This window comes from Nelumbo lutea, chromosome 1 (assembly GCF_056320005.1).
Source record: "Nelumbo lutea isolate HS-2025 chromosome 1, American lotus-T2T, whole genome shotgun sequence".
NCBI classification, from domain to species: domain Eukaryota; kingdom Viridiplantae; phylum Streptophyta; class Magnoliopsida; order Proteales; family Nelumbonaceae; genus Nelumbo; species Nelumbo lutea.
This window is the reverse complement of record NC_142684.1, coordinates 4,179,222-4,192,679: the sequence shown is the minus strand read 5'-3', so window position 1 is coordinate 4,192,679 and position 13,458 is coordinate 4,179,222. Positions and strand designations below refer to the sequence as shown.

Sequence of the window (13,458 nt, the reverse complement as noted above, 5' to 3'; positions counted from 1 at the left end):
TAATGAGACTTGTGTTAGTTTAGAATGTTCACAGCTAGTGGGTCGGTCTTGGGAGTCCTATCCTGATAAGGCTGACACTGATGTGTCACCAAGTCGGTTGGGGTGGCCTGTCTCAGCTGCCAGGGTGAGACCCTAGGCACATGTAGTGTAAGATCAATTGAATCTTTGAACTGGACCAGATTTCCAGTATTGCCCTGGACCTTGGAGATTAATGGGCAAAACTGGAAAGTTACACCCGACCCCTAGACTCGATTATGATACTGCACTAGGTGTCGGATTGGGCTGTCTTTGATGTACCAATCAGTGAGATCCTTAGCGGGGGTCAAAACCTGGGTATGTTGGGACAGTCTGAGAATTCATCTGAGTGGATGATCATAGTGACAGGATCAACCCCTTTGTCGGACAAAGGTAATGATCGGGGATGCACTCTCACTAATGGAAACCAAGACTTCCGGCAACCGATTTCAATCGTTGAGATTTGTTTTGCAAAATATATTTTATATGAGATATATAAGTATATATATACATTATGGTTTCTAAAATGTTTGCAAAAGGTTTTAATTCCCAAGATCCATATAAGTAGAGAGTGCAACACTATTCCTTGTAGCCGAGGGAGAGGTCCTCTCTTGTCGGGCAGTGTTTGATCATTATGGGTTGAGAGGTTGAGTGTAAGACCATTGAGGATAATACCTGATGGGCTAATCTTGCATCTGCCCATAGTCTCTGGGTGTTACAAGGTGGCTTGGCCCAGGGACCACTTAGGGTAAGTGTTGGGCCCATAAAGCCCATTTGATGAGTTTTAGGGGGTGCACTGTCCATAACAGTGTATTCGGCTAGGCCTTGTAACAAAGGCTGGGCTGAACCCTTGTGGCTGATGTGTAGATCAATGCTTGGGTCCCACGCCATACAAGGAAGCCCAACTGGGCAGCAGTTAGGAAGGCTAACTGAGCACATAACCTTAATGGGCCTAAAGCTCATTTCGAATTGGACTGATTTAATGAGTTAAATATGGGGCGAATTCTGAGATGGATTAGCAGATAGGATATGGTCTTAATCCTATCCACTCAGAGAGTCCAGATCTAAATGTGATTTAGATCTGGAAACCTCCTAATGAGATCAGGAGAAGGCCGATCTAATCTGTAGATAAGATAAAGGTTTATCCTTATCACCTAAAGGGATGTCTGATCCAAATATGATTTGGATCAGCAACTCCTAATTGGATTAGGTGCTGATCCTTTAGGGTTACAAAAGAAGGAAGGGGCGGTAGCCTTTAGAAGACAGATATTCACATCCTCTTTAGAGCTGAAATCACAAAAGAAAGAATTAAGCAACCTTGCAGAATTCTTTCTTGCTGCTTACCTTGCCAGTTCGATCTCCAGTTCAGTGGGAGAAGTCAAGATTTGATCTTGATATCAGTTCTTTGTGAAAGGACTGATAGGTTCTTGGAGAAGAACTCCGTTGATTCTGCTCCATCCTGCACTGCGCCATCTTCAGTGGGAGCAGTCTTTGGATCCTTCCTTGGGCGTGAACACCTCCATTGGGAGATATTACTTCTCCGTATCAGGTATAATTCTCTCCTACTGCTTTTGTTCAGGTCTGGTTCAGTTTATGGTTCAAGATTGATTCTTGAAAATATGATTTTCTAAATAGGGAATTCGATTCCCAGTTGAAAGGGAGAGAAATTTTTGAAATTCGCCCACCTTATTCTGCATGATTTGGGTGTTCATACGATGGATCTCTCATTCCTTCAGTCTTCTCAACTTTGCCACATCTTCTTGTGTTTTATTGTTGATTTCCTGCTCCATGATGTGAGCTGCTTGTTTCTTCTTAGTAGACCTGTTCATGGGTCGGGCCGGGCCGGGCTCGGGCCGGGCTTTTACTCATCATTAATGGAAATACGCTAGGCCTGAGCCCGAGCCCGGCCCAACTAACGGGCTTATAACTTGGGCCCGAGCCCGGCCCTGATAAAAAGCCCGAAGCCCGACCTAATAAAAAAAATTACAATTTTCCCTATTCAAATTAGAATTAAAAATTCAGATGGTTTTTTTTTTCTTATTTAAATGAATAGCGGGCCTACAAGATGGTTTTTTTCCCTTTCTTTTACGTTTTAAAACACAGTTTTACATTCTTAAATAAAAAAAATTATTCAAATGGACATAATCACATAACCCATTTTAAGTTTAATTTTAGGTCGGGTCGGGCCGGGCTATTTTGACAAAACCCGAGCCCAGCTCGAATTTATTGCAGGCCAGGCTTTTTGGCCCGAGTTTAAGCCCGCGGACCTATAAATATGTTCAAGCCCGCCCGGGGGCTGGGCCGGCCCGTCGGGCCACTCGACCCATGAATAGGTCTACTTCTTAGGAACCTCAATCCAAAGAAGGATTAAACTTGTGCTATGATACCAAATGGCGTAGTTTTGAAACAAATCACGTTTGGAGAAGCTTCAAAGAAAGGAACCAAAGCTGAAAGAAAACATGAGAAGAACAATTCTTTGCTGAATAATTAAGAGAAAATCAACCAAAACACCCCTAGCTTTGGTCTAGCTACTCTTTATATAGACTTCTTTACACCTTTTGCCTCCGACAAGAAAGTTTCCTAATCTAATTGAACACTCCTTATTAAAATGCTACTAAATCTCTTCTAAAAAGAAAGTGATAATTTAATACAAATTCGGAAATCTCGTTGAGATGCTAACTTGGTAAATGCGAATCAAGATAGATAAATCCAAAATCCTACGGTGATGCTATCTTGGTAAATACGAACTAAGATGAATTATCGAACTAACCCAGTAAATGTTTACTCAGCTGGGCCGAATCCCATACTGCATCATCAACCCCATTTGACTGTTGTCCACTGGATTATTCACTATGTTTGTGGTACTTTATCATAGGGACTATTTTTCTGTTCAGCCTCTCCTGTCCAATTGAGGGCCTATGCTGATGTTGATTGGGCAGGCTACCCTAACACCCGACCTTCCACAACAGGGTGGTGTGTCTTTATGGGTGCTTTCCTCATCTCATGGAAATGCAAGAAACAGCAAACTATCTCTAAGTCATCTACAAAAGTACAGTATAGGGCAATGTCATTGTGTGCAGTGTGGTTGTTTGGCTTCAATCACTATTTGAGGATCTTGATCTCCCTCTCTCTACGCCTATCCCTGCTGTAAAGATATGCAGGGAATGTGAAGTCTTGATGTTGATCTTCCTCTCACTATGGCTTCACTCACTATTAGATATGCAGATGAGATCTACATATCTATTTCTTGTAAGCAAACTGATGCTAATGAATTTGCATTAGTTTGAAGGGGAATGTGAATTCTTGATGTTGTATTGTGTTATATAGTCCCTTTGTATGCTATTCTTTATTTTCTTTTGTTTTCTTCTTCTTTAGTCCTATAAGGACTTTTCTGTAGTTGTACATATTTCATATACACAGACACACTGGCTCTTTGGGTGGGGTTGATTCATTCTGTGAAACACCCCTGATTTCTGGTGTATTCTCTCTAGTACAAACTGGTTATTTGATAAATTAGGAAGAAGGAGGTATGATCTTGCATTTAGAGTAAACAACAAAGAGTCAGATTGCTTAGAAGAAGAGAACTAAGAGAGATGGGGGAAAGAGAAAAAATTTTGGCAGCAACCAGGATTTTATAGACTCAACTTACTAACTCAAATGTCCCTTTACAGACTCCAATTTGGACTAGGAAACTGACCCAAAATCAATTTCTAAGCTTTGAAACTAAGAGAAATCCACAATTAACCCACACTGACTTAAATAAGGACTCCAACTCCTAAACAACTCTAATAAAACTTTTCTAATCCCACTAACTTAATTTTTTTTTGGTAAAGACATCAGAAATTACTAAAAATAGTAATCCATAGTTTATTAAAATATTAATTATGAGAATTGCTATAATTAGTAAGCCTGAAAATTATCATAATTAGTAATTTTCATTTTTTCATATTATATCATTAAATTTCACAGTTACTGATTAAAAAAACTTCTCTGGCAAAATTGAATTTCTATGATATTGGAGTCAGCTTTTATTGGTTTCAATCAAAATTCTTGCAGCATTGACTTTTTTTCCATATTCTGTTCATTTGATCTATTCTTCCAAACTTGCAGATTTTACCTCTAATAGCCCTGAAAGTTTGCACACACCTACATGAAGAGGAATGCTATTATGTTGATCGGTTGATCCATAAGAATTTCCTCCCTGAAAATTTTCTAACCATACCAGCCAAAAGAAACCAATGTCCTAACTGAAGTTGAGGATATCAGTAATAGCCACTTTCCATGGCTAACAGTCTCCACCAAATCTATATTGTCAAAAATGAACATGAATAACCCTACCTCACTATCAGTATATGCCTCTTTCCATGTGTAACACTGTAACCACCGAATCTATATTGTCAAAGATGAACAAGAATAACCGTGCCTCACTATCACTATCAGAGATCCTTCCTGATCCCATTCCTTCACAGCCCATGCAAACTTTCTATATCTGGATCTGCTCCTATAAACCTGCTGATCAAACAAGCATCCAGTAACTTGAGTCTCTAGCTTTCCAACATTACTTGCGATAACCATTGAAATTGAATTTTGCAAAACTCTAGGCTGATAGGAATCTTCCATCAGACCTCTATGGGGGCCAGAATTTAATCTTCCATAACTCTTGCCTAATGAACCTTGGTGGCTAACAACCTTTTTTTTCAAGGAATCTTGACGGAAGAAGAAAAGTATTTTTTGTTTCTTTTGGTGAAACCTTGTCACCTTTTGTAAAGTTTGTTTATGGGTTAAGGTTTTGTTTTGTTTTGGCTGCTTTTTTGGCTTTATGTTATGGGGGTTGAAGTTTGATCTTTGGTGTCTGGTTTTGTTTGGTTGGATTCTCTCTTGGGTGACTTATGGACCTCTTCATTGTATCTATTATTTTTTTTTTCTTTTAGTAAATTTTTATTTTATTTACCAAAAAACTAACCTTTAAGTATACTGTTCTTATGTTCTTCATATAAAATTTTCCCATTATTATAAAAGAAAATTCTTAGACCCGGAGAAGAAGGGTATGCTGTCAAACACAACCATCTGTGTTCTTTGTCAGAATCAGACCGAGTCAGTAAACCACCTCGTACTCCACTGCGTTTTCTCCTGTGAGGTCTGGAACAAAGTCAAGAATTTATATGAGGTGAACAGTTGCTGCCCTGAATCAGTGGCAGACTTTGTGAAGAGTTGGAGAGTCAAAGGTCTAACTAAAGAGATACATAAAAAAAAGGTCTAACTAAAGAGGGCAAATTGGATTGGAATCTGACTCCTGCTGTGGTTTTCTGGTGCATATGGAAGGAGAGGAACGCAAGGATTTTCAAGAACCAACACAGCTCCTCAGATACAGTATTTCAGAAAGTTGTGGGAAAAATGTTTCGTGTTTAGCAGTAAACAATGTTTTCAAGGACAGAAATTTTAATTCCTTTTTTACGGTTGGGAATCTTTTTGTAAATCGGGGTTTGGGGATCTAGCTCTGCTGGTGCAGTTTTTGTAAACCTCTGTGTACAGCTCCTTGTTGTACATGTTTTGTCTTTCTTACTTTACCTATTTCAAAAAGAAAAAAAAAAGAACTTAGACCTGAAGTTACTGATTCCAAAATTGTGTGTTTGCATGATTTTGATCAGCTGAACTTAGCATGCTTGAGTAATCCAGTTGTTGTAATATGTTGGGGCTTCAAAGGAACAAATTTGAGAATGCTTAATAACGACTTTCTTAGATCTTATAATGCTTTCTTATTTAATGATCTTTTTATATCCTTCAATACCTATAAAAATAGATGATCATGATATGATATTCTTAATTAATAGGAAGCTTGTTGATTGGTAGAGCACCGGAAGAGCTAAACATCTTAAAAGGTAGGGTGCAGCAATTAGCTGAGGCTGGTTTGGAGGCAGAGTACTTGTCTGGTCATGCATTACTTTCAGAGGAACCGGCACTTGAGGTTGGGAAGGAAAATGGAGCTGCATTTCTACCAGATGATTGTCAGTTGGATGCTTATCGTACTGTTTCATTCATTGAAGAAGTACGTTGAGGTTATAGCATTTGTTTAATTGGAAATGTACAGCCAACTTAGTGTTGGTTTTGCTAATGTAGAATGTTTAATATGTAGGGTAACAGGCATTTTGCCTCAAACGGCAGATATGCGGAATTTTATCATGACCCAGCCACTTATTTATTAAGGTCTGTTAATATCATCGGAGGTGATTTGAGATTGAAAATTTTCATTTGAGAGTGTAATGTTCATGTGTTAACCAGATCAGGTTGCAATGGAGAGATTCAAGCAATTCAAACATCAAAGAACACATTGTATTGTAGGAAGGCCATTGTAATTGCAGCTGGTTCTTGGAGTGGGTCTTTGATGCAAGACTTGGTTAGAGGATCAAATGTTGTACTGGACGTCCCTGTAAAACCTCGCAAGGTTAGAGGATCAAGTGATTTCTTAAAATGGCATTTGTCAAATGGACTTCTAAGCCTGTGAATTACTTCATTTATATTTTTTCTGTATTGAGGTTATAGCTTTACACTGATAAAATAAATTCCAGTTTTATAGGATATTGATGGAATCAATCAATGATTCTTATAAGTGTCTGTATGTCATTTTCTGATTGTATTATATGTATGCTATCATTTTTTCTGCTTTTACTTTTAGGGTATTCTGTTTGCTTGTCCTTGTGTGTGTTCTTATTATAGTACCCTAGAGAGATAGGAACTTTCTAGGGTTTCAATGAGCCAATTTTAAGAATCAGTTGCTTCTTTTACTTCCAAGAAGATAAGGGAGTCATTTCCATCCGATGGTAGAGCAATGGGTATCCAAGCAACCAGACCAATCAACATAGACATAGACTCTAGGAAAGAGGGAAGGAACACCACTCTTGATTGGGTTAAGAAGAATGGGAAGGAAATAAAGTTAGGGAAGCAACATCTCATTTTCTGTAGTGAAAAATGCCTCTTGGCAGACAACATAAATGCAAAGTGAAAAATGCCTCTTTGTAGAACTGTGTTGCATGAATAGTTTTCAGTTAATATCCTAGCTAAGACCATCTTTTGTTTTCTTTGCATCATAGGGTCACCTCCTTGTGGTTGAGAACTCCAACATGCTGCAACTGAACCATGGTCTGATGGAGGTTGGATATGTTGATCATCAAATGGTTTCTCAATGTTATACCAATAATGCAACTAAATTTGTTGACCATGATCAGACCTTGTCTATTTCAATGACTGCCACAATGGATGCAATGGGAAACCTTGTTCTGGGTAAGTGTTTTACCTATTGAATGTATTTTCTTTCAATACTCTGTGGTACAATAAGCTTTTTTTGACAAGTAGCTTAAACTTTATTGCTTTAACTGTATGTTGTACAAGGGTATATGCAGACTGTTCATATGTGAGTTACATAGAAAAATATGCCCCAGCACCCCTATCTTGGTTGATCGACTGGAAATAGAGAATAGAATGGGTTGAAGAGTGTCCTACATGGACCTAGATATGAGTCAGACCAATAGAAAATAGTAATTTGATCTGAAATTAGAAAGAAAATAGAGAAGAAATAAGAGAAACCAGAAGAGGAAGAAGAAGACGAGAGAAGAAGGGAGAAGAAGAGAGTTCTATCAGTCCTCTTCTTTCTGCTAATCACTTTTATTAATCTAATCTCAATGCCCTTATAACAAAGATGCCCTTAATGGGGCAACCAGTTCATAAACATAACTTAAAAGAATGAAAAATAGTTAACAGGCCCATATGGACAAGGCCCATTAACATAAACATAACAATTAAAATAAGACAAGAAATAAGAAGAAACTAGGACCCATTTGGCACAATCTCTCTACACTCCTCAAGCTAAGCATAGATGTCAATTATGCTCAGCTTGCTTATATAATGCAGTAGCTTCCGTTTTGAAACTCTCTTTGTCAAGGCATCTTCTAATTATTCTTTAGAATCAATAAATGGCAAGCAAACTTTCCCTGAAGCAACTCTCTCCCATATAAAATGTCTATCAACCTCAACATGCTTTGTTCTATCATGTTGGAGAGGATTATGTGCAATGCTTATGGCTGCTTGGTGGTCACAATATAACATCATCAGCTTCTCATAAACAATGCCCGGTTCCTCCAAAAGTGATCTAACTTAAAATAACTCTGAAATTCTATGGGCCATTGTCTTGTATGCTTTCTCAGCCGAAGATGTAGCCACTTCTTACTTCTCCATGAAACAATGTTCTGTACCACCATAGCATAGTTACCCGAGGTGGATCTCCTTCCATCAGTACAGCCATTCCAGTTTGCATTTATATATGCCTCCAGTTTCATATGCCCATGTTTAGTAAAAAGAATGCCTTAGCTTGGAGTATCTTCAGGCATTGTATTGAAAACTGGACTGGAATGGACAGTCAGACCATTTGACCTGGGAACTGGTCATGTCATCGGTTCCGTTTTGGCCCTGAACCTATCTTGAAAAAAATGTTGAAATGGTCAAAAACTTCTGTCCCGGGTGGTTGAACTGTTGATCTGTTCAACTCGGGCAATGGTTAGCAGTTTTCATTTGAAACTAAAAGAAATGAAAGAGACCTAAACACGGAAACACCTATTCAATAATTAGCCTAGGGTTTGTAGTTTTCTCAAGATTCTCGAAATCTGAACTCTCAAGACTCTCAACAAGTAACAACTCAATGGCTGGATTTGGAGTTTGCAATTCATTGTCGACAACCACAACTTGCAACAATGATCTAAAATTTGACTTTTTGTTCTTTCTCAATTCCCTGTAATTCAAAGCCTGTAACAGTGGAATATGATCTTTGCAACTCAGGGTGCGCCAGCAACATTAACCCTGTTGCAGTGGTGATTGAATCGACAACTACCACCTGCTCAAGATGCCTTTTTCCCTTGTCCTCACTTTTTTGGTTGCTATCAGACTTTGTTCACTGACGAAGACAAATACACAGCAGACAATGCAAAAGGATTGATGAGGAAGCTTATGTTTACAGGCTAGACGGCTCACTCATCTCTTTGGTTTCTACCTGAAATTGCTCATTAGTCTTTATAGATCACTACAAGGCCAGAAAATATCAACAAATCAAATCTATTGTCAGAACAACACACATTGCCATCATTAAGGGGGTAGGTCTATTGTTCCCCTTTTGTTCTGACAATCAAATATAGTCATTACAGATCACTACAATCCGTCTTTCCCTTTTGATTGGTATCCAGAAAAACTGCATCTATGCCACGTTCTTTCTTCTAATCAAGAGAGGCCTGAGTAAGAAACCGAGTTTCCTCTATTAATAACTCTTCAAGGATCATATCTGGGTCAGGTACAGTCTCGCTACTGAGTACGTTTCACCTTACTGTCTCATAATTAGATTGGAGACACACAACTTTCCTCTTATCAAAGTTCTTCTTCACGAAACCAGCATAGTACTCCTGAATCTGTTTCTCCCCTTGAGCACAAGAAAATATATGTAATTCAATCTGATATTGCGTAGACATGTTTGACTGTTAATAGACCTTTTCAAGGTATTTAAACATGTCATGTGCGGTTTTGAGTCCCCTCATTGATATTGCAACATCAACAATGACAGAGAATATGTCTAAAGCTAAGAGAAACTGATATTTGAAATCACAGTCTAGACGAGGAAAGTAGGTTTTCTTCCACCCAAGAGAGATGAACACAACACCTTCAGCACTTACCCCAAGCTGATGAAACTTCCAGAATATGAAGAATAGGACCAGGTGATACTTCAGTTGAAGTTTTATCACAAATTGATGTCTTTCAAGAGAGATATAATGAGATTTCTCTTGCTGGTTGCACAGAGTAAAGGAAGACAGATTGATCTGAATGTACTGAAAATAAATTAGAGAATAACCCGCTTTGGTACCATGTTAACCTTGAAGAGAGAGGGAAACAAGAAAAACTCTAAGATTGTTAGGGTTGATCTAACATCGATCAAACTTAAAAAAGATATATTTTTATTAAAAGATGAATGGATAAAATTTTCCTTACAAAAGAAATAAAGTACAGAGCTATTACAAGGCTGTACATTAATATACATGCCTAATAATATACATACAAAGAAGGTAAAGAGACAAAACTAGCCCTTCTCTTCTCTACAACGTACACTTCAGGCATTTAAATAAAACATGCCATAAGGATGAGTTTCCCCTGCTCAACATAGAGCTCCTCATATATTGTACAAATGTGCATGAACTCTATTCCTTCTTGGATGCATATAATGGTTACAATCAGATCCTTATGAACCCTGTAGATGGTTACAATCAGATCCTTATATGGTGATGCCTTTCAGGCTTAAAAACACTGAAGCCACTTACCAAAGAACTATGACATGTATCTTCCATGATATGTTGCATAAGAAGATTGAGTGCTATGTGGATAATGTGGTAGTGAAAGCTAGGCATAAAGGTCATAAAGGTTTTGAGAAAGGTGTTGGCAGTATAACCCGAGGATGAATCTTGTAAAGTGTGCATTTGGTGCAAAATTGGGCAAACTTTTAGGGTATTAGGTATACTGCTGCAGAGGAGTCCATCATGATGAAGCTAAATTTAAAGCAGTAGTAGACATGCCCCACCTTACCAATGAAAAGCAACTCTAGATATTCTTAAGTTGCCATATTTATGAAGATTTATACATGTACTTGCAGTGACTACAGTTCTACTAATGAAACTAACAAAGAACACCCTTTCCAATGGGCATTGAGCATGAAGAAGCATTTCAACAAATTAAACAAGCCCTAGCTAAAGCGCCAGTAATGGCATCTCTATTAGAGAGGAAGGAGTTTAGGTTGTATATTGACACGAGTCTTGAACCTGTAGGCTGTTTATTGGCCTAGGAGAATGAGGAGAGGCAGGAGTGCCCCATTTATTATGCTAGTCAAGTCTCAAAGGATGCTGAGCAAAACTACATAGATATGGAGAAGCAATGTCTAGCCTTGGTATTTGCAACACTAAAGTTCAGACTACCATTATTAGGATGAGTAGTTAAATAGCTCATGCAGCTTAGCGAGTACTCCATCAAGTGCATTCAACCTAGAGCTATGATCATTACAGAGGAGATACCAAGGGAGGTTCCATTAGTTGCTATGGTGAAACCACGGAAGAATCATAGTGGTTATTATATTTTGGTGGGTCTTTTACCGCAGTTGATGAAGGAAGTGCTAGAACAAGAATTTGATCTATAATTTTTGGTTCCAACTTATAAACCCGACCCTTTTTACCATTTGTTTTCATGTCCTGAACATGCTCATTGGCAATAAGAATTTGATTTGGTCTATAATCTTTGATACAATAAATATCTTATCTTGTTTTTATTACTATTTTTTTTCTTCTTTCAAGTAGATCTATCAGTATAGAGCATGGATGTCAGAGTCAGACACATTAAGAAACTTTAATGTGCAATATTAATATTACATTTTTTCAATAACAAAGATTTAAGAAAGTATGAGATTTGTCAGTACCCAACAACCAGATAGATCAAAGGAATCCTATCATGGCTTAATTTCTTTAAGCTACAAGATCACTTGTATGCCATACTTGTAAGGTTGCATGCATCAGTATACACAACATAGACATGGAATATGGCTGCCTCTCCTTATTCATGCTTGTTTCTTGTGCACTACTCTGCTCATTCATCTCCTAAGAAATGTGTTTTTCAGGGAGCAGCCGCCAATTTGCTGGATTTAACACTGAAGTAGATGATGTCATCATAAACCAAATTTGGTCACGTGCTGGGGAGTTCTTTCCCTCTATAAGAGAACTATCCTTGGCTGACTTCACTAAGAACAGGAAAGTGAGAGTAGGACTGCGGCCTTATAGTAAGTATCAATTATCAAGTTCCTTGTTGGCTTGCTATAATTGGAGAATTGTATCCATTTTTTATTAGCTTTTATCGCCTTTTCTCTCATATTGGAGAAAAGGACATGGTTTGTCTTTTCAAATATACCACTATGAAACTGATGAAGTGGTGTACCCTTACACTGATTTTAGTGCCTGATGGGAAGCCAATTATAGATACTGTTCCTGGTCTGCCAAAGGTCTTAATTGCAACAGGACATGAAGGTGGAGGACTTTCAATGGTAATTTTCTTATCCTTTGTTTCCAAAATATGCATCATCCTTGGGCAGGTTGACACACAAATGCAGGTAGGTTACCCTTTTACACACTTGAATTGAGGTTCATGTTGCAAGCATGAAGAAATTACTATTGGTCAGTGTTGCATGGACTCTTCTAAATGGATGAAAATGAAATGTTCATGTTGGAAACATCATATTCTAACACTCTTTGGGTTATTGAGGGTCACTTAAAATAAAATTTTTGTATCCTAATTTAACATAAATGTATGCCACCTTTCCTACAGAACACTATAAGCATTAGACAACAAATATAAAATTGTAGACCATTTTCCATAGGCACACGATGTTAGAATTAAAAAATATATGGATTTTTTATTACTGTATGCTTTTCTTTGGGTGCATCAAGTCTTTTTCTGGTCTTGTAAGTCAAACTCCTGGACATGATTGGCTTGTGACTCCTGCTATTAGCCCTAGTGATACATATGCCAACCTCTACTAGGTGACAAATTATTCAGAGATTTGGAATTTAGAGTAGCATTAGTTCCATTTCTAGTTGTCTTGTTAATTCTAACATATTTTTACCCACCTTTTCAGGCACTGGGAACCGCTGAGTTGGTTGCTGATATGGTATTGGGCAACACATTGAAAGTTGATAATGCACCATTCTCTTTTCAGGGTCGATGTTGTAGGTAAACATCGTGGTTCGTTTATTCTAAAAAAAACATCGTGTTTCCTTTGGGAGAGAGAGAGAGAGAGTTATTCATGCTTTCACAACCGACCAGGCGACCATCAGATAATGAAAATAAAATTATTGGAGAAGCAAGTTCTTGTCATGGTTTAAATGCTATTGTCAGCCAACTGCGTTATGGACGCATGCTGTGTAAACTTAAGCTACGCTTGATTTGAATCTACTTTTAAAATTTTGGTTTTTTTCCCCCAGGACCCCTTTTTATTTCTTCAGGCTGTCTTTGGTTTGAATGAAAAGGTAGGGAAACCTATACCAGGTTTGTACAGGTTTCCCTACCTTTCCCTTCCTTTCCCTTCCTTTCCCTACCTTTTCCTTGAAACCATACACAGCCTAAGGGAATTGATTAATGACCTGTGACTTGTGAATCCCATATGCACAACATTCAACTTATAGAATATAGGCGTGGTTTTGTATGAAGTGGCATAGAGTCATAGACAGGTCTTGAACCTGAGCAGTGTCTTTAAATCTCAACTTTGCGATGGTTGCAAGCATTAAGTAGGCATTTATCAATGGATCCAAAATGGAAAGAAGAAAAATAACGTGAAAAATAACTGGCTGGGTTTTGCATGCCCTGTCCCCAACCCCGAACTTA

At 38.1% G+C, this 13,458-nt stretch overlaps 1 protein-coding gene across 1 annotated transcript in view; it reads left to right on the top strand.

Annotated features, from left to right (window-relative positions):
• LOC148873250 (FAD-dependent oxidoreductase family protein) overlaps positions 1–13,052 on the top strand; it is a 39,406-nt gene extending 26,354 nt beyond the window's left edge. Inside the window, exons 3-9 of the mRNA XM_088964142.1 lie at positions 5,847–6,061; positions 6,149–6,219; positions 6,295–6,457; positions 7,104–7,293; positions 11,702–11,860; positions 12,033–12,121; positions 12,713–13,052. Of these exons, the coding sequence (XP_088820268.1) occupies positions 5,847–6,061; positions 6,149–6,219; positions 6,295–6,457; positions 7,104–7,293; positions 11,702–11,860; positions 12,033–12,121; positions 12,713–12,811 (986 nt within the window). The 3' untranslated portion in view covers positions 12,812–13,052. The remainder of the gene's footprint in view (positions 1–5,846; positions 6,062–6,148; positions 6,220–6,294; positions 6,458–7,103; positions 7,294–11,701; positions 11,861–12,032; positions 12,122–12,712) is intronic.
• Positions 13,053–13,458: the final 406 nt, after the last annotated feature.